Consider the following 20233-nt stretch of genomic DNA (forward strand, 5'->3'; position numbering starts at 1 on the left):
TGGCTATGGTCTCTTTGTTACTGACTGACAACATCAGCATGGGTTTTGTTTTGAGGGGGCTCTGTGGGCTCCTTCATTTTCCCTTACCCAGGCCAAGGGCTGGCTCTGCACTCTGTGGCTCCCAAGCAGTGTGTACAGTCCTGATAGAACAGGTGAGTAAAGCACTAACTAATTTTTCCTGTCTCCTTTCTCCAAGGATTATTCCCTTTCTTTAGCACACCACGGCACAGGCTTGGTCACTGCCGTGGTTGTTGTCAGGGAGGTGATGTTTGTCTCAGAAAATTGCTGTGGGCTGTTGCTAACAGGTGAGTTGTTTTTCCCTTTTTCTTGTCATCTAGTGCCCTGTCATTGATGGCTGGCTGTTACATGCAAGGGTGCAGATTTTTCAGCCTCGGTGTTTAACTGCTCTGACTTGTTCAGCGCACTCCTGTAGTCAGAGCCTGCGTTTTCTCCAAAACTGTGACTCCACTGAAGTGTCTGGGCAGTCCTTCCTCTCTGAGGACACAGGCACCTGTTTTCTTGTCTGCTTTCTTGTATGCCTGGCTGGCTACAATTTTTTGGGTAAAGGCAGTAGCTGAGCTGCCTGTTCAGCCCCTGTTGGCTTCAGAGCATGACTGGCATTCAGGGAAAAGCATCCGTCTTGTCCCCGTTGCTCTGTGTAGGAACATGAAATTTTCAGAGAGGAGATGCTAATAACATCTGAATGACTAATGCTGTTCAAGGGAGGGCTTGGAAAAGTTCAAGGCTTAATCAGGTTTTTGGGACTCAACAAACAGTGCATGCAGGATGCAGCATTGTGCTGTGAGAGTAAAGGATGAGCTTCTGCAGGAGGCTGGAGCTGTTCAAGTTGTACAGTCATGGACAAAGTGGAGATGGCACTTCCCACGTAGCAGTTTGCAGTCGGTGTGCATTGACAGACTCGTCTGCTCAGGGTGACACTGTTCTCCCCTCTTGCTGTGGACAGCCTGGCAAAGCCCATCACACCTTTGGGAGCTGGAATGAGTCTGTGCCCAGCTCCCAGGGATGAGCCATCCTGGCTAGAGCTGGCGATGGCAAACCGTGGCTTGGTGTGGTTCTCTGCTCATGGGGTGGTGTGCTGAGAAGCAGGTTTTTGTTTTACCTTCTAAGCTAAAAGAGATTTGACAGAACAAATTTATTGAGAGGCCACACCAGCAAACCATTTATTATATTCAGGGTCTGTTTTGAATAAAGGTGCTGGCTCTGCTGGGGTTGCTGCCTGCCTTGAGGAAGTGCTGAGGGAGAAGGACAGAGAATCCTTTTTTAGGCTGCAAATGGTTTCAAGGGTTTTAGGCTGGAAGCTGGAGGTGGTTTATTGGCAATACCCAAGGCAAGGGCTGCAGAGGGGCAGTTAATTAGGCAGCCACATTTGGGTGCAGCTATGGACATGCAGATCCTTAAGCCAAAGTCAAGCTTACACGTGATCAGCATCTGGGGCAAAGGGGATGAGCACACACATGCTGCCCTTTGCTTTTCCTGGTTGTGGTTAACTTTGTAAGCATAAAAGTGCAGGACAAGCTTTGAAGGGCATTTCAGCAGATTGAAGAAAACCTTGGAAGAGAATCAGAGAATACCATGCAAACAACTAGCTCCAGTCCCAAGGGTCTGGCTGCCAGTTCCCAAAATAAGCTCTGAAAATGAGTGTGAGAGCTTTCCTCTCCCTCCTCCTGTTACCAGCAGAGCAAGCTCCAGGGGAAAGAGCAGGATTAAAAAGTGGGATTTGCTCGCTCATGACAGCAGCAGTCTGCCTGCTCCGTTTGCTGGTATGGCAGAAGGCAGGGCTGTTGCTTTGGCATGTTGGGTTAGGAAAAGGAGGTGAAGGAAGTGCTGTGGTGTGGCCAGATGCTTCAGTTCATGGGCTCAGGGAAGATTTGGTCCAAAATAACTTGATGTAGCTTTCCCGTGGAGGAAACCAAGCTGCCCTGTGTTGCACTGTGATATCATTAAAACTCCAGTAAGGAAAAATGCCTCCCTCTTTATTCTTTTATAACAACTTTGTGAGCCAGGGTCATCCCAGTACTCTTTGTACAAGGCTGTGACAGTGATGAGCTGTATGAGGCAGGCTGTGCAGAGACCTGCTCTGAGGGGAAGGAAAGCTGGTGTGTTAGTTACCATTCCTTGGGATGTGCTTTAGGAGGTGCAGGCTGATCTTTCATATCAAGGCTGAGTTGACATTGTATCTCTCCTGTCTGCTCAGAAGGTTTTATTCTAACACATCCTTGGCACAGCATAGCAGAACTACCAATATTTCTATTAATTTTCTTAAGCTTCCTTCTGTAACAGGAGGCAGCAATCTGCTCTCCAGAGCTCCTTCCATCCCCTTTCTCCATGGTTCTAAAACTAAAAATTATCCAGGAGTTTCAAAAGAAGTTTGCTGGTGGAAAGTTCAATCTCCTTCCTGTTTCGAAAAGCTCTTCTTGAGAAGCTGAAAATGCTTCAGGTGAGTTGTGTTCTGCTGTGCTGCTTCTCTGCTCTGAGTGCCATTCAGGCACAGCATCTCCAAAGCTGTTCGAGGTGCTGGCTCTGGCCATGCTGCTCTGCGGTGACTGCTCCTTCTCTTGCTGGGGGCGGGGGAGATGGTATTTCTTCTTTCCTGATTTTGTGACCTTTTCCAATCAGGCGTGCAAATGAACATCAGCCTTCCCAGTCTGAAAGCACAGCAGGGGTCAGTTCTTGCTCTGCAGTGCGGGAGCACATCGTCACTGGGGATCCAGGGCTGGCCAGTCACACAAGTGCCTCAGGGCTGGGTTTGGCACAGAGCAGCCTCAGCATGGGATGTGCATAAGCTCAGCATGGGAGGAGAGGACTTGGTGTTAAAAGTGCACGGGGTGAACCCTGGAAGCTTTTGATGTGACAAACACCAGGGCTGCCCTGTGCAGCCCATGGGGGAATGGCTCACTGCTGTCATTTCAGCATGAGGCTGACCCTGCAGTCCAGCCAGAGGGAAAAGCTGATTTTTTTTATTTTCCTCTGCATGGGGAACCTGAGTTGTTTATTTGCTAAAAAATCTGCTCCAGGGCACACTGTGTCAGCCTGCAGAGAGCTTTGCTGGTGTTGCCATTGCATGGGGATTTTTTAAAATGTAAATGAAGACAAGATGCTGACACAAAGGCTGCAGACTTTGGGAGGTCTGGAAAGCCCAGCTTTTCCTGGGTCTCTGTCTCATGCCAGGGTTTACTGTGCTCTGACAGAGCACATGAACCTTCCTAAGGTACCACTTGTCCTTTGCCGTGAGCTGCCATTCCTTCCCCTCTGCCCTTCTTGTCTCTGTGTGTGTTTTCTTACAAGAGAAGTGTTTTCCATGCTTGACATCTTGCCCTCCCATCAGCTCCCCCCCCAGGCCAAGTAGTTTTCTTTGCCAAGTTTCCTTTGGATAGCACATATCATGCAATCTATCCAAACTCTTAATTGATCTCTTAGGAATTGTTTTTCATCTAAATTCCTGGAATGTTTCCATCCTCTGAAGAGTTTCCTCCAGAGAGAAGGGAAATGAATCCTGTGTCACTCCCTTCCGAGGAGTGGTGGCCATGGGAGGGCTGGTTGTTTGGCTTGTGCCTGTGGGGAGATGTGGGTTCTGCAGTGTTTGCTCAGTTGTGGCAGTTTTGCTGAATAAGGCAGCTGTTTGGAGAGCAGCAGGGAGGTGAGTGGCAGCTCCACAGCAGCAGCTTCCCCATCACAGGGAGAGAGAGCATCCCAAATGGATAAGCAGTGAGAGCATGACCCTGACACTGTGTGTGCAAAGGAGACTTGTGCTCATGTGTGGAGAGAGGAGCTCTCCACATGTGACTGATCAACACCTGACCCCCCAGGGGCCGAGGGCAGGAGTGGTGTTGGCAGGCGGTCAGGCTGCAGCATGTGTGTGGCACCCGTGGTCTCTGGTGGTGAGGTGGCACCTGCACAACCCTTCAGCTCCATCTCCCTTTTCCTGTGATGAAATTCTGCCTGAAGCCAGGCAGGGTGGATAGGTGTGAGTCCCTGCTCACCCCCAGCAGCAGCTCTGCAGCGGGCTGCAGCCCCACTTCTCCCTCCTCTGGTGCTTAACCTGCAGCAAATGGAAGTGAAGCGCTGTGGGTTATGTGCTGAGCAGATCTGAACTAAAATTCTTCACCACTCCCTGGAGCTGCAGCCTTTGCCTGCTGTCAGTGCCTGAGCCTGGCCTGGGTGGTGCCAGAAGTCTGACAGAGGCATGGTCCCTGCTGCACTGTGACTGAGTATGGCACCTCTTGTCTTTTGTCCCAGTGGTGATGCAGGCTGTCTGTCCTTGCAGGGTGGCTGGAAAGGACTCCTGAGGAGCTCTCCCCCTCGCCCTGACACAGCTCTGGCTCCTGCTTTACCATTCCTTGGCTGATCCCCAGCTGGTGGCTGCCCCCAGAGCCAGCCTGGGATAACACCAGACTGAGCACAGGCTGAGGGAAGAGAAAAAGGCAAAAGCTTCAGGTTCCTGCAGACTCTCAGGATCAGAGCAGAAGCACAGGCTAAAAACAGGAAGGCCACCTACGGCTGTGACAGCTCGCCAGCCATCAGGTGGTGACACTGGGGGAAGTGCACTTCCAAAAGAGCTCCTGTGTGCTGCTGCTGCTGCCTTGTGAAGGACTGTCCCCTCCCTCCTGTGCTCAGCCCCTGCCCCATGGTGTGCACCCTCCAGTGACCCTCAAAACTGTATTGAGCTTAACAAACCACCAAAATATCAGAAGAGCGAGCTGTGGACTTGCCAGAATTAAAGCAAATGTTGTCACTAATGATGTTCCTTACTAGCATGGTGTGCCTGCTGGCTTGGTGAAAAGCCCCAGCTCTGTTCTGTGTTGATCAAAGCCCTTGGCCAGAGCTCCTGACCTGGTGAGCTGGGGTGTGATCAGACACAGAGCCTGCACAGGACTGCAGAAGGAAAATACTAATCTCTTGATTTAGTGACTTGAGGCATAAGGAAAATGAAATGAGTTGATGAAGGTTGCAGGTTGGTCTGGTGCTGCTAATGGCTCTGGCCAGAGGGCTGACATGAGACAGGACTGCAGGCTGTCCTGTCTGTCCCCTGCTGCAGCAGTTGTCACGGGGTTTGGAGTGTGAGTGGCTGGGGAGCCCTCACAAGCAAGTGACTTGTCCTGAAATGTGCTGGAGAGGAGAGCAGGAGAGGACCTTGAGGCTGCTCTTTGGCCCAGCCCCACTGTCCGGGCAGGGGGGCAGTTCTGCAGTGTGGGCACTCTGACAGCACCAGCCCTAGCTCGGGATGGACCAGGAGCTCTTACAGCATCTGGGCACTGCCCGGGAGCTGAGAGCATCAAAGCCACTCCCCAGCCTGATCTGCAGTCACAGCTGAGGTCAAAATGTAGGATTTAATCAGCAGTTACTCCTGGCCACAGTGCAGATGCTTCCTGTTGGAATTGGGTTTAGTTCAGGACCAACATCACATTTTAATGGGCTTCTAAAAGCATGGGAACCAGGTGTTGAAGCAGGCTGAGTTTGCCTGATACTGCCTATCCTCCAACAGCTCCACACTGTTGTTTAATCTGGGCCGTGGGAAGCACTTTGGAATGGTCACCAATGACTCCCTCAGACACACTTTGTTCAGAAAACATAACTTTATTATTAGTTGCAATATACATTGTCTTCCTTTAAGAATCCTAAACTTGTATATGGTTTTTCCACTGAAAATACATGTGTATGTATATATGTTTTTATATATGTATATATATATATATATATAATGTATTTTATTGAACTGGAACACAACAGAACAAGAAAGACAACCTCAGGAATTACTTGTAAAAGGAAACGTGATCCCAATGGGTTTGTGCTGGCAGTGTGCTAAGGTGAGTGGTATAAAAAGGACAGGCTAAATAGAAAACAGGATGGGTTAGGCAGTGGGAAATGGCCTCTCAGTGCTACAGGTGGTGATATATACAGTAGTTACACGTTGCTATTGCTCAGTCACGAGTGCCACCTGTTCTCCAAGGCAGACCAGACTCTCGTGCAGCTCTGCACAGCAACATTGTAAGGCTGGCTGTGCTCCCTGCAAGTGGTACCTGCCAGCTGGAAATAGAGTGTAATTACATTTCCCTCAGCAGCTGCTCTGCTCATTGCTAATCTGGTCAGCCAAGGAAGAATTCCTCCGGGGCTTGGTGAAATCTAACTAGGTCAGTATAAAGGAGCTTACAGGCAGGGAAAGGGATCAGCAGCAGCAGAGAGAGCTGAAATGTGCAGATCGGTGTCTCACCTGGCCCAGGCTGGTTTGTTCCTGGCCCCTTCCCCCCGCTCTCGTTTCCCCACCTGCCAAGGAGCTGTGGCCCCTCTGCTCAGCAGCCAGCCCAGGGGTCTGTGGGGTCAGTGCAGGCAGTGCCCAGCTTCTTTTGGATAGGTTTCCCTGTGTTAATTGCCTCAGAAGGTAACTCTTCAGAAAACTGGCCGAGGGTGGCAATACCTGCTGCTGTGCCATGGCTTTGGGGTCATTTGGCTTTTTTTTTCTTGCTGTTCTTTGCAGGTTTTGTTTGTAAACCTTTTTTTTCAAACAGCTTCCCCAGGCCGTGTGCCACTGCTGAGTTTAGCTATAGACTGAAAGACAAGTCTTCCCCAGATCAATGTAATTTGTTTCCCTTTATTTCTGTTCAGCTGCAGATGTTTCTTGAGTGAAAGGACACATTTTAGCAAAGGCACTGACAAGGAACGTTCCTCTGCCTGAAGCCAGGTTGGAGGGAGCGGACGGGCTCTGACCTTTCTGCTGAAGGGTCACTTCCTCCTCCACTCCTGCAAAGTGCTTGTCACTTTGGAAGGGATGTAAAAATTGTGGGCATTGATTTACTCCTCCTGACTTCCTCAAGAAAAGTGCTTTCAAAAATCCTATCCTTAAATCATCATCTTGCTACTACCCCCGCAATGTCTGTCACCTCTGGATCACACCCACTTGTTTCCCCTTCCAGCTGAAGAAGCAGGTGAGATTTATCACTGCTGTAGTGTTTCTCTTCTTGCTTTCTTTCTCTAGCAGCATCTGGCCAGGAGGGAGCTTGCTCAGGCAACAGAAATTGCCTCAAGACAGGCTGCTGGAAGATGGAGAGCAGGTGACCTGCTCATTGCTCTTTCCCAGAGTAAGTGTCACCAGAGGTTTCACAGGGGCTGCTGAGAACAGCCAATTGCACTGGAATAATATTTCAATTAAAAGCTAACGTTGCTGGGAGAACTACAGCTCCTTCCTCTCTTTAGAGGCAAGAAAATACAAATGCCAAAGTGCCTGGATCAACCTGTATAAAAGAGCTTCCCTGACTTGGGCCCCTTAGGGCAACTACAAGGATACAACCTGCATCCACATATCTTTCATCCATCCATGCTGCGGGGACTGACTGGGACTGAGCCCTGATTCTCACTGTTATTGCACAGAGGTCCCTTTCCTGAACCTTGCCAGAACTGCTTCCAAAGGGAGGAGAGGTGGGTGACCCCCTGTCAAAGGAGGGATCCAGCCCTGGGGACAGCAGCTCAAGGCACAGTGGTTGGTGCTTCTTGCTGCTGCCAGGGAAGGCAGTAAGGGCTGGTTTGTCACTGGAGGAGATGCCCCACTCTCTCATAGTGCAACATTTGCATTCTCTTCTGCAAAATCAGAGGGAGAGGTGCAGGTTAATCCCCTTCCCTTTGGATAGTGCCAAGAAATATATTCATGCTGAGGGCCATCATGCTGGATGAATCGGCCCGCACAGCCGCTCTGTCATCACTGTGCAGCTTTTACTGTGCCAGTACAATGCCTCTGCTCTCATCCAGGGTCTAAACTCTTTCCTCACCCTGCTGCTAGCAGAGACTCAGGCAGCTCAAGAATTTGGCTTAGCTGCACCACAGGCCCGGTCCACAGGCTCCTCCAGGGCAGCTTGTACAGCAGGGTCTGTGGATGCCCCGCCACAGCAAGGCAGAGCTTGGATGGAGGATCACTCTCCACACTCTGCCTTCAGCTCCCCACATGTCCTGAAGGGCTGAGCTCAGCCCCTCAGTGCTGGTCAGGAGGAGACTGGGATGGGCTTGGGCAGGATCTCTGCTCATGCTGTGGGTCTCCTGCTAAACCAGTGGACCATGAGGACACCCACTGCTACTCCCCACCCAGCAGATGCTCTGCACTTCTCTCTAGCATTATTTTCAGGACATTTTCCAACTGATGAAGGAAAACAACAGATTATGACTGTAAAGTTATGGTGAAAGGACCAGATCCTGGTAGGACAACAATGTTCCTTGCCAAGAGAAGGAATGATTAACTCCTTCTTTACTCTCCTCCCATTTCTTTCCCAGCTTCCAGCCATCTCTATATCATATATTATATTACTATATTCTCTTATAACTTTGACTTTGCTTTTTCAGTTTCAGTAGCACAAGTGATTAATTCCAAAAGGAAAAAAAAGGAGTTACAAAAAAAAAAAAAGGAAGAGAGGAAGGAAAAAACCCTGTCCCTAGGGATATTTACAGAATAGTTCACCTTGCAGATGAGATGGGGGTTTGACATGGGGAAAAGCAGGGGAATTGAATGTGCTAAGTGGGTTGGATTCCACATTCCTGCTCTTCCCTCTGGGATCCTACTTGGATGATGAAAATCAAAGCACTGTTCAACATGCTTTCCCCAAGTGCAAACTCGCAGAGGATGTGAAGGGTGGTGGGGGAGGCATCTCTATCCGCTGGCCTGCTCTGCTTAAAAAGGTAGTATCCAAAGGGGTCTGATCTTGAAAATCAGCCTTTCACCTTCAGGGAGCTGTCAACTCCATCTTTAGCCTCTCCTCATCACCCAGCACCTTTGTTAGTGCTCTCCTCTCAAGGACCAGGGTGTTTAAGGTGCTGGATGGTGGGGACAAGGGATGCACCTGGCATCAAAACCATGAAGTGGAAGATACTGATTTCTTTTACATACCCATAATTATTGCAGTATAAACACACCCCAGTCACCACAGCAAAAGCAGAGAAGGGGAAGCTGTGGAGAAAATTTGGTGGGTGAGGGGCATCCCACAGCTATCAACTCTTCTCCAGATTAGGGCAGTGGCCATTTGCATCAGCAAATAATGCCCCACCCTGTGCCTCTCCCCCCACCCTTCCTTAAGCTGTGTGTGATAAAATATTCCAAGAATCCCTCCATGTTAGATCTTTTCCCAAGAGATTTCTAGTAAGAAAAACATCTATTCCTAGAAAACCCCAGTAAGAGCTGCAAATGCAATTGCTCTTAAGTATGGCTGGTTTCCCCAGCTGCTGAGACCTTCTGGCCAATCCATGTCAGTATTTCTGTGAAGACAGAGGTAGAGACCTCAGGCAGCTCTTTGTGGAGGGCATGATAGGCTTCCTCATACACCTGCAACCAGGGAGAAGTAGAGATTAGCACAGAAAAAAATAAATCTGCATGAACAGAACAGCCTTCAGTCCCCTCTCATCAACACCCACAGGTCCAACACCTCCTGCCCACAACTTGTCAGGTTTTTTCCAAGATGTAGCAGGTTACGAAATCAAGGAGATGCCACTGGTGTTGCTGGCCCTCAACAAGCAGGAAGGTGTTGGCATTGCTGCCTGACATCTGTGGGTACCAGAGCACCCTGCTGCCCTTTAGGAACATAATGCATGTCCCAGCCCCATTCCACTAAGGAGGAGGAAATACTTATCATGCCCTTGGAATCTAAAGGACAATGGGGGATGTTCCCATCATGCCTTGTGCAATTTTACTCCTTTTATGCTCAGACTATCCAGTTATTTTTCCAATGACAAAAGCTTTCCCTTGGTCTCCCTCCCTTTTCTTTCAGGTTTATTCATGTGCTAACAATTGGTTAATCAGCTGTGGTTCTCTTGAAATGAGCAGATGTGAAGTGGCTTTTGTTGTCCAGCATTTTGGAAAGACCTTCCTGCACCTTTACATGCTGGGACATGAGGTAAGGCTGGTGCTCACACAGTTGGCATTGTTCAGAAGAGCTTTTTGGGTCAATGCTTTACCTGCTTATGAGACTTGCTCTACTACACCAAGCTGCTTCATGTCCAAGACACCCTCTAGGCATGCAGCCAGCAAGTCCTGCCCCCAGCCTGGCTGTAGCTGGTGAAAGGACACCACACTGAGCCCAGGGAGGGCTGAGCTTGGGCTGCCTCCTGGTGAAAGGGGCTGTCACCTGCCCAGCCTCACCCATGCACCTGCTCTGTTTGCCTCCAGCTCTCTGGAGGTCAGCAGGCTCCCACCCCTCACAGTCACTCGTGCTCAGGCCAACACTGACAGCTTAATCTCCTAACAATCACGAAAGCAGGATGACCTTGAGCGTTTTGTCCTGGCTCTGCACCGTGTCCATCAGCAGGTAAGAGCCCCTGATGTCGCAGAGCTTGTCGGAAGAGCCGTGTAGCACCAGGATGGGCAGAGTCAGCTTGGGCAGGGCTCGCTCAATTCTGGCAATGGCATTCATCAGCTGGATGACAAAGGAGACCTTCATGCCACCATGGTAGACCAAGGGATCAGATGTGTAAGATTCCATCTGGCAGGGAGAAGGAGGTAATTTAAGATTAGCAATATTTCATGCATATGAGAAAAAGCAGATCAACTTGGCAGTGAAGAGTCTTCCCTTGGTTTGCACAGTCATTCCCTACTCTCTCAGGACATCCAGCCATCAGAGTCAAGTGTGGTTTACCAGCACTGCTCCACAGCCTAACATACTCTTTGCTGCACATTTCTCTCTTACACCACTAGAAAATATTCAAGCCAGAGCTCTTTGACAGAAGCTCCTGCAAGGAAACAACCAGTGTAGGACAAAGACCATTCCCAGAGAGGCTCCTGCCTGCATTTTTCTCCTCTCCTGTGCCCTTCTGTCATTCCAATGTGATATCTCTTCTACAGAGAGTTTGTCAGACTGTGTTATTTGAAAGCTGACATTCTCCAGGTCAATATCCTCTCTGCTGGGGGCTCAAATGTTCTCTTCCCCTGTCTGGGGGTGGTGACCTACACCTCCAGAAAACTGACAGAGGTGACTGCAAAGCCAAGGGCTCATCTCTGGCTGCAAAGCGTGACAGACAAGGCAGCAAATGATGGTATTAGGTGGTAGGCAAAAAAAAGTAGTCAACAACTTGCTCAGCCAGATTGTGAGGGGATAAAAATGCTCAAGAGCTGGTACAGAAAGTTGCTAGGAAGGAGTAGTTACTGCAGCAGGCAAATCTACAGTAAATATTTGTATACTGTATGTGGAGACGGCCCACACAGACCCCACTATCGCAATATTTGCCAGAATGCTTTGATTATGGGCTGGTCTCTGGCACAGCCTCCACTTTCTCCCAACCCTGGCAGATGTTTATAGAAATGATGGTTATTTATAGGTTAGCTGAAAACAGTCTCCTCCTCTCCTCACAGGCAGTGGGGTCTGTTCAAATTCTACCTTGAAGGCATTAACTTGAGGTCCTTTTGCTTCTGCCTGTGCCTGCCCTGAGGGGACCATGGGTGGGAGGTGACCCAACAGCCACCCAAGGACATGCAGCCATGTGTAGGTGTAGCACAGGCAGGCACTGTAGGACAGAAAGCTTTTGGGGTAGATTCTGTCTTCAATTCCCTGTGAGATGAGATTCTCAGGGTGGCAGAACATGGTGGGGCTTTCCCACCTAGATGCATTCACTTGCCAGAGGGTTTGAAGCCAGTTTCTCCTGTTGTCATCTCAAATGTGTTGGAGCACAAAGCACTGGAAATGGAGGTGGCAGTGAGGCACCCTGCTGCTCACAAGTCTTTCCCCATCACTTTCTTACTTCCAGTCCCCACAATCTCCCACTGCTTGAATTCATGGTTCCTATCCCTACATGGAGCAAGAGAAAGATGGGGAGGGAAATTTGGGACTGTTAGTGGCTGACACCATTCAGACCCAGCCCAGGATGGTCCAGGAAGGGACAGCTGTACAGCCACTCCACTTTGTGTTGGACTGAAAAATTCAAGCTGTCATAGAACTCACTTAGGGATCCTTGGAAGTGGTGGATGTTTCTAGGATTTGATTAAGGCTATTATTGTATTTTGGTCTCTGTGCAAGATTATGTCTGCTCTGAAGTGAGGGGTAATTTTTGGCAGGGAGACAAAGACAATCATCACAGCTCATCATATTAGGATATTACACACGGTATCTCCCTTTCAAAGAAGTATGTGCTTGCTGAGGGTCTGGAAAACTGCAGGCAACTGCAAAGATGAGACTGTGGTTAAGACATTGAGACATGGTAAACATCCTCTGCTCCTGCTAATGGCCCTGGAAAGCAGAGACTGAACAGCTCACAGTCCTTTTGGCTCCACTATGGACTATCCCAGTGCCCAACCAGCTTGGTGCAGAAACCTCCACCTGCATCTTTCATCCCCTACACTGTCCAGCTGTACCTTCCCTGCTCTCCAAAGTCTTTCAAACAGGGCAAGAAGCTGCCTGTGTTTAGAAGAAATTGCTCCCTTGTAAATGTGCTCATGGAAGAAGCTCATCTTGGACTTTCAGAACACCAAGCACCTGGTGGGATGCAGCTCTCTCTTGTGTTGGCATCTGGGTCTACCCTGGTGTGCTCAGCCAAGCATGGTGACTTTCATCAGCTCTTTGAGCAAAACCACTGTGTTGCATTAGCTACCTAGAAACTGGCTTCAGTCTAATCTGGACCTATGTCACAGTGCTGTGCTAAAGCGACAGAGTTTTGAGATGGGTGGGTTTTATTACTTTTTCATTTGGTAGGTTTGTTTGGTTGTTTTTATAATTGAATGTAATAAATAAGAGATTTTGCAGTGGGGATTCAGGAAGGATGAGTAGATGGATTGACAGAAGGTCCCTTCCCATGGAGTAAAACAGTGGTGATGAATTCATGTGAGCTGGCCCCCTCCCGAGCCCATAAATGCTACAAGAATGACCTGGAGGGTTTCATTCTTTCTCTTGTTGTCTGAAAGAATGGGGATTTTTTAGCTACTGAGCAGCCAACAAATATTTTTGTGTAGATGATGGCAGGAGAAAAATTAAAGACCAAATCCAGTCCCAGCTCAAAATGATCAGGAGTGCAGGAGCAGTATCCTGTTCATAGTCAGTGAAGGGAATCCTTGTCAGAGTTAATGCTCAGTGCATGGGGTGAGTGCCAAGCAGCAGCTCCCTGGGGAAGGAGGAAAGACAGGGAATTCATAATTTGCAGGCTACAATCTGCAAACCCTGCAAGGCCAAAACTGTTGTTGCTGCACCAAGCTCTGAGATAGGGGGCAAGAACAGAAGGTGATCCCAGGAGAGCCTGTGACTGCTTCCAGACACTGTCAGGCAAAGGCTCTCCAGGGTCTCTCACAACAGCTGTTTTCATCTTTATGTAATTCCAGTACAGAAGCAACCATCAGGCTGCTGCATTGCATTGACCTGTTTAGAGCTCTGCATCTCCTCTTGCAGCCTCATCTTTTGTGGACTTGGCAGGAGCAAGGCTTAAGTCAGGGGGACCATTCCACTAAGTCAACAGCAGCTAACAAAGATTACTGGGGTAAAGAGGTTCCTGTCACTGTCAAGTCATTCCTCTGGATGGATAGGACTGGTTTTTAAGGTTGCTTCTTGCTCTCTTTTTTCTCTCTTTGTTTGGTACAGCAAACATCAAACAAACATCTCTATATCATTCCATATTTCAGTCCCCATAGCCTGAAGACAGCTTTCTGGGAACACAAACTCATTAGGAAATTCTTGGATGTTGTCCCAAAAATATTTCTAGTGAATAGAAAGCTGGTCTGGCAGGAGAGTATGTGTAACATATAAATAATGGATGCTTCCAGCACATTGTGTGCTTTAAATCTGAGCGTCTTGAATCCAAAGGGACGGTGGAGTGTGCTTAGAGGCAGGCAGAGGACCAAAATGCTGTCTTGTCTTCAGTAAGTGCCTGGACCCTCAAATCCTGGTGTTTGAAGGGGGTCAGGAAAGTGCTTTACATCGCTACCCACAGCTGCTATGTCAGCTGTGTGCTCATGTGTAGGTGAGAAGGCAGCACAGCTCACAGGGTGTCTTGTTTGGAAGACATCTCCATTATGGGCAGGCTGTAAGGAAGCAGACCTACACCTTTATCCACTGCAAAAGGCTCTCCCTTGATCCACGGAAAGGGAAAGGGCAGAGCAAAACAATGCTCCAAGGAAGCTTTAGAGACTTGAAGCATCACAGAACAGATGAAGCAGCAGCAAATACGTGGTTAGAAAGACAACACAATCGCAATTATTATAAAGTCTGTCCAGTGGTTGCTGTGGTGACTCCTAACATCCCCACAACACGGAAGTGCTCAGTCAATGCTGTGTGCCAATTCCAAGAGCTCTCTGACACTTTCCTAAATGTATTATTATTCAGGATGTCCCTACATCGTCTCTTTTCTCCTACAAAGCTATCGAGTGCAGCAGTTGCATCTTCCAGAAGAGGATCCAGCTCTTGGAGGTGTATTTAAAACATCTTTAAGTGTTTTAAATTTAAAACATCCTTCAAATGCAGCTGCAGCAAAGTTCAGGTCACATAACAAATCAGTGCAGAAGCAGGTAAAGACACACACGTCACAGACACGCTCACTCTTCAGGTAGGGAATAAAGCTCTCCAATGCCTCTCCTCCTCCAGAGCACTGATTGCTTTTATCCTCTAAACACAAATGTAGATGTGAAAACTTTCCTCTGTGTCATTTTAGTGAATTGATTGTCTAATTTAAACCTTTTCTCTGAATTATGTGCATCGACTTATGGCAGCTGAATGCAATTAAGAACAGGTTTCTACAGCTAGATTGGAGTCAGCCTTCTTCCCAGGCAGATATTTTGTGCAGCCTCAGATGGTACTTTGGAGCATATGTCACACGGTGCATCAACAGATGCACATGATCTCACTCCACACTAGTCCTGTTTTCTTTTCCTCGGCTCCTCGGATCTTTCCACCTCCAACACAGTGAAATCTTATGCTCTATTCAAGGATAAGTGAACTGAAAGTCATTGGAACAAAAACCCCTCTGGCAGTGCCAAGAAACAACCCTGAGCCCTGAGGCTATTCTGGGAAACTCTTTGCTTTCCAGTTTTCTGAATAGGTGAGCCAAAGATGTGGAATATGAAAAGGCCAAGTGCACTGCACCTACACAGATCTTGGCATTGTCTTTGCCCCTGACCCTTTCAGCTTCAATTCTAATGCTGGTTGAGCTGCCTCCCCAGAGAAAGTCAATTTATTAATTCCTAGTTAAGGTATGAACCATTGCATGAACAGCAGGGAAAATTACAGTCAGTGAGATGTGAGCATGGGAGCACAGGAACAAGTGACCACTTTGCACCAGAAAGGCTCTTGAGACACCCCTGAGTGCCATTTTCTATAATTCAAGAAAAAATGATGCTTTCTGAAATGCACCAAGTTCTGGGTCTAGCCTAAGCACCTTCATTCACTTATGGTTTCTGACAATCTCCTTTCACTCCTCCCACGATGGTGAGAAGGAAAAACCCTCGTTGGATGGTGTTGCAGCAGTTGCAACTACACCTGTTTGTGCAGTGATGGCATGAAGAGGCTGACACAGTTATTACCAGGAGGGAGTGGGAGTGGGAGACCAGTCCCAGGCTATTGTGGCACTATAAAAACTCAACCCCAGGACAGTTCCATGCACATTAGCAGTGTGTTTGCTACCTGAGCTGGGTTTTGCTGCTGTAATGAGTGTTGGTGGTGCAGCAGAGACAAAGACATGGCTCTCATGTTCTTCCTCCTGCACCTGTAGCTCTCTGTGATGTCTGGTACCCAGAGCAGCTGCGGGTGCAAGGCAGGGAGGAGCAGCTGGTTTCCCACAGCCTTCTGTGAGCAGTCAGTTCCACTGGCTTCAGAGTCATGTCACCTTTTTACACCAGCACACATTTTGCCCTCCTGATTTAGCAAAACACTTGTGGGTTTCTCTAAAAGAAAAATGGCAGGACTGGGACAAGATAACAACTATACAGTGAGTTAAAATTATATTAAGGTTCTCACCTCTTTCTTGTTCCGGGAAATTGCACTTGGATCTATTGACCCCAAGGATAGGTTTGGGAGCACAAAATTGAGCACTTTTGCTGCAAAAACCTGTGGGAGAGGAAAGGAAGCAGTCAAAGAGCCAGTTAGAGGAAGAGAGGGAACATAGAGGCCCAAATCCTGAAAATCAGCACAGGAGTTAAACAGTTGAGAATTGTCAACTAACTCTAGAGAAAGATCTGTCCTATATTTAAAACATTTCTCCTAACGAGGAAAGTGTTTAAACTGCTCCTGGGAGCAGGGAGTGGGTGTGCTAGACTGAAATGCCGTCAGCTGTCCGTCCACATGCAGCAGCACAACTTCATTGTACTGTGGCTTTTCCTCATTCTTAAGTTAATTTCTGAAAGGCCTCAGTTAAGTACTTTGATAGGAAAAGGTCATTTCCAGCTCTGAGAGGGCTGGGTTTTGGTGTTTTATTGCCCTTTCCTTGCTGCCACAGCTCTGATCTCAGGCTGCAGTGCACAGGTGATGTTGGGTGCCATTTGCAGCAGTTGCCTAGGCTGCACTCGTTTTGATGAGCGTATTCTCCAGGGAACCTGTAAATAAACAACAGCCAAGTGTGCATGCATTGGCTAAGGGAATCCATTGCTCACACGTCTCCTGGGAACCACACACAAAAGAACTGAGCAGCCTAGGCTGGAAACTGCTGGTAGAAGAAAGGGTAACATCTTTCATTTCAATAGCACTACAAGCACATTGATACCAGAGCTCTGCTCTCATCTTTAATAGCTGCCTTTAATTAAGTGATCGCTGCTTAAGTCAGAAAACACACAGTTAGTGTTCATCGGTCTGGTTTATGGTGCTGTGGTGTTCACAGCTAACTGGACGTAGGCTGACCCCTATGCCCTCTGTTTCTGCAGATACCTTTTCATTTCTGAAGCACTCCCTGGCACTTCAGATCACAGATGACACATGACAGATTAATTATGATATTACAGGAATAACACAAGGTTGAAGTCAAAGTCATTGAGGAGTGAAAAGCAGTAAAGACTCACAGCAGCTTTGAGAACAGTGTGTACCTTGGGGTAGACATGAGTAGGACCCAGTGTCACTGTCTGCCAGTATACTGAGCCCTCACTGGCTATGGCATTGTGTCAACAAAGTTAATTTTTACTATACAACAATGCAGGTATGAGTTTATGATTATCCAAGAAGGAATGGGGTTTTCCTCATTTCATGTTAACTCCAGGCAGTGGTGATTTAAGCTATGCACCTTCATGTGTGCTAGGCAGGATTATGGACTCTGAACCTGATGACTATAATCTTTGCTAAACTGAACAGAATAAAGGAATAAAGCAACAACAACAATAAAAATGAATAGAGTATTTTCTTCCAGTTTGATTACACCTTAGGAAAAGTCCTTTGCACCCACTGTTACTCGGTGCAGGTTCAGGCTGAAAGACAGTGAGCAACGTGATGCCCAGTCAGGTTAGAAAGCAACAGATCAGCAAGAGGCGAAAACACAGAAGGTAAGGAGAATATAGTGTAGTGAGTCCTGAAACAATAGGCTGAGGGTCAGTACAGGATTAAACACCAGGGAATATTTCCTAAGGGGATGTCCTGCCCACCTGATTTCAAAGCATTCAATAGCTGAAATGTAGAGGGAGATGCTCTTTCACCCCTGCTCTGCCCTTTGCCAGCATATGTGACTCCTGTCTGCAGCCTTTGAAACTGCAAAGATTCACAGCTGAATTTTGTCTAGGTCAGTTGAGAAGAAAAGGGGGAAGGCAGCAAGATCCCTCTCACTCTAGTGGATTTGCAACTGGATGCTTCCATCACGACACAGGATTTACAGGGCACTGGTGAAATTGTTTCTGCATAGAGCAGCATTTGATCTTCCTGCACAGAGCCTGCAAACATGCCGTGCATCTGCTGCTGCCAGGGCTGGCTCAGCAGTCAGGGAAGGTTATTTCTAAGAGGGTCTGAAGGACCCAGTGTGTCATCTGGCTCGCTGTTATTGTTGTCTTGAGCCCTCATTTGTTCAGGCCAAGGTAAATTCTTGCTCAGCTGGAAACTTCCCCAGCAAAGGGATGAATGCAGTGGTCCTTGGGAAATGGCCTAGGGCTGAGAAGTCGTACCAGTTCCAAGGGAAAACTAAGCCTTTGTTCCTCAGAAGCACAATCACCATGAAATGTTTTCTGACTCTCAGAGGAAAAAAACCACACAGCTTTATGGGAAAATGTGGCTTATGCAGGAATACTCTGCTGGTTTTCAATCCTTCCTCTTGCAAATACCTCTTCAACTCCCAAAATGATTTCAACTGAGTGTGACAGAACAGAGCTATTTCAGGAATAATTAATTTTTTATCAGTGTTGAGATGCAATAGATTTGAAAGAGAATGAAACTGACTGTGCTTTTGTAACACTACATGAGAGAGACTTTCTAGGAAAGAGACCATATAAAAACCTCCAAAATACATCAGTTAGAGAATAGGATTTCCTACCTAAGTAATGCATCATTGTATTTATTTCTTACAGGGATATAAAGCAACAGCTGGTACAGTTCTGCAACAAACCAGACTACAGTAATGCTAGTTCCCACAGAACTGGTGAGTCCTTCTTTCAGAAAGGGTTTAGCATCCAGCAAAAGGTAAAGCTATAGCAATCATTCTCTTTTTCCCTTGATTAGAAAGAAAGGGCTAACAGCCTCTCTCATATTCAGACTGTTTATTATTTTTTCTTAATGGTTATTCTTTTTTGCTTTCCCAGGTAAGAAAAAGCAGGGGCACTGGTGCTCACAGGACACTTATGCCAGATGTAGCCTCACATGAAGAATCAGTAACCAGCCTCCTAGAACCAGACTTTGGTACTCTGGCTCCTATTTAAATAAGTTTACTTGGGCTGGATGACTTCAGGATTCACTTCTACTCTTAAAATTAGGTAGGACTATGGGAAAGCACTTAGAAGGAAAATATTGACTGGCATCCAGGTGGTGCAGATCTCAGCAGGGTCCTGCATCTTAAGCTAGAGGTCTTAATGCATTTTTTTTCCAGTGGAAAAGAGGTGATTAGAAAGCACCCTTTGGTGCTTGTAATGATTTGTAAGGTCCATACATGGCTTTGGCTGCAGCAGACAGTGGGACAGGATTATACTGAAAGCTGAGGCAATCTGTCTCCTTCCTCACAGAAGAAAAAAAAAAAGGAGAAATAGCTTAGAAGTACATTAAAACAAGAAGCTAGCCCTAGGAGAAGTGTCTAAGGAGAGAGGATAAAGGAAGGAGTCCTGTGGGAATGAGAAGCTCTGTCCTTCGTGCTGGTTTAGCTGCTCCTTCCCTTTGGTCCAGCTTCTTTTAGGATTGTTGTTTATTCTTTTTAGAATTCAAAAAGGAGGAGAGAACCGAGGCTCAGTTGCTTTGCAGAACTTCTCTGGGGAAGGGCAAACTGGGCAATGTAATTGTGGATTAGAAACAGTTCTGGAGGGCAGATGTAAATGGGAGGGGGGATAAAGCCTAAATGCAAACCAAAAGAGATGGTCTGGACAAGAACCAGTTATGGTACCAAACCAAATGGGATGCAGCTGGGGCAGTGAGGCTTTAGCTGGGAGCCTCTTTTGAGGCTCATAAAGGATTTCTGGGACTGAGGAGCTCTAGTTCTGTTCAGAAATTGGTTATCCCCCAAATGCCAAAAATAACCCTGGCCTGACTTAGCCAGCAGCCTGTGTTGCAACTATACCAGACTCTGCATGAGTCAGGAAGAAAGCCGTAGGAGAGGAAGGGAAAGGACAGCATTGTGTGGGCTGCCACGGGGTGAGGTGAAGAAAGCACAGTCTGCTACCACCAGTACCCAACTCTTGCTTAAACAGGTTTTTCTGGACAGGTTCAGGATTCACTTCCCCTCTGAAAAGTAGGTGGAACTGTGGGGAAGATACTTAGAAGTATTGACTGGCATCTGGGTGGCACAGATCCCAGCAGGGTTTTGCATTTCAAGACCAGAGGTCTTGGCACTTTTCCTTCTGCAGAAGAGCAAGGTGACCATGTGCAACGTGGAGTTGCTCTTACCTTGATGGGAGTAGCGACTTCTGGGCTGGCTACCACTAAAGGAGAGATTAACAGCATGCCTGAAAACTCACTGGGTCGCTCACTAGCTGTCAGAATGGAGATGGCTCCCCCCTGCAATGCAAAATAACAGCCCACAGCTTAATACAGGTGCCAACATCTTGTTTGTACAATAATCCTGTTGCTGGAAGAGGTTTAGTCCAAGTAAGCAATTATTTCTGCCCCACTGAGAGTCCAGTGGGGTCAGCAAGGAAGGCTGGAGGAGTAGAAGCACTGGAAGTGTCTGGGTT

General features: G+C 47.6%; 1 protein-coding gene across 2 annotated transcripts in view; it reads right to left on the bottom strand.

Moving 5' to 3' along the window:
* Positions 1–5579: 5579 nt before the first annotated feature.
* Positions 5580–20233, bottom strand: part of MGLL (monoglyceride lipase) — a 61552-nt gene continuing 46898 nt past the window's right edge. For both annotated transcript variants that reach the window (XM_041465086.1, XM_041465079.1), the window contains exons 5-8: positions 19947–20057; positions 15912–16001; positions 10254–10469; positions 5580–9316 (exon numbers count right to left, since the gene is read on the bottom strand). In XM_041465086.1, the coding sequence (XP_041321020.1) occupies positions 9191–9316; positions 10254–10469; positions 15912–16001; positions 19947–20057 (543 nt within the window). In that variant the 3' untranslated portion in view covers positions 5580–9190. The remainder of the gene's footprint in view (positions 9317–10253; positions 10470–15911; positions 16002–19946; positions 20058–20233) is intronic.

This window comes from Pyrgilauda ruficollis, unplaced genomic scaffold (genome assembly GCF_017590135.1).
Source record: "Pyrgilauda ruficollis isolate IOZ18807 unplaced genomic scaffold, ASM1759013v1 scaffold10, whole genome shotgun sequence".
Classification (NCBI taxonomy): domain Eukaryota; kingdom Metazoa; phylum Chordata; class Aves; order Passeriformes; family Passeridae; genus Pyrgilauda; species Pyrgilauda ruficollis.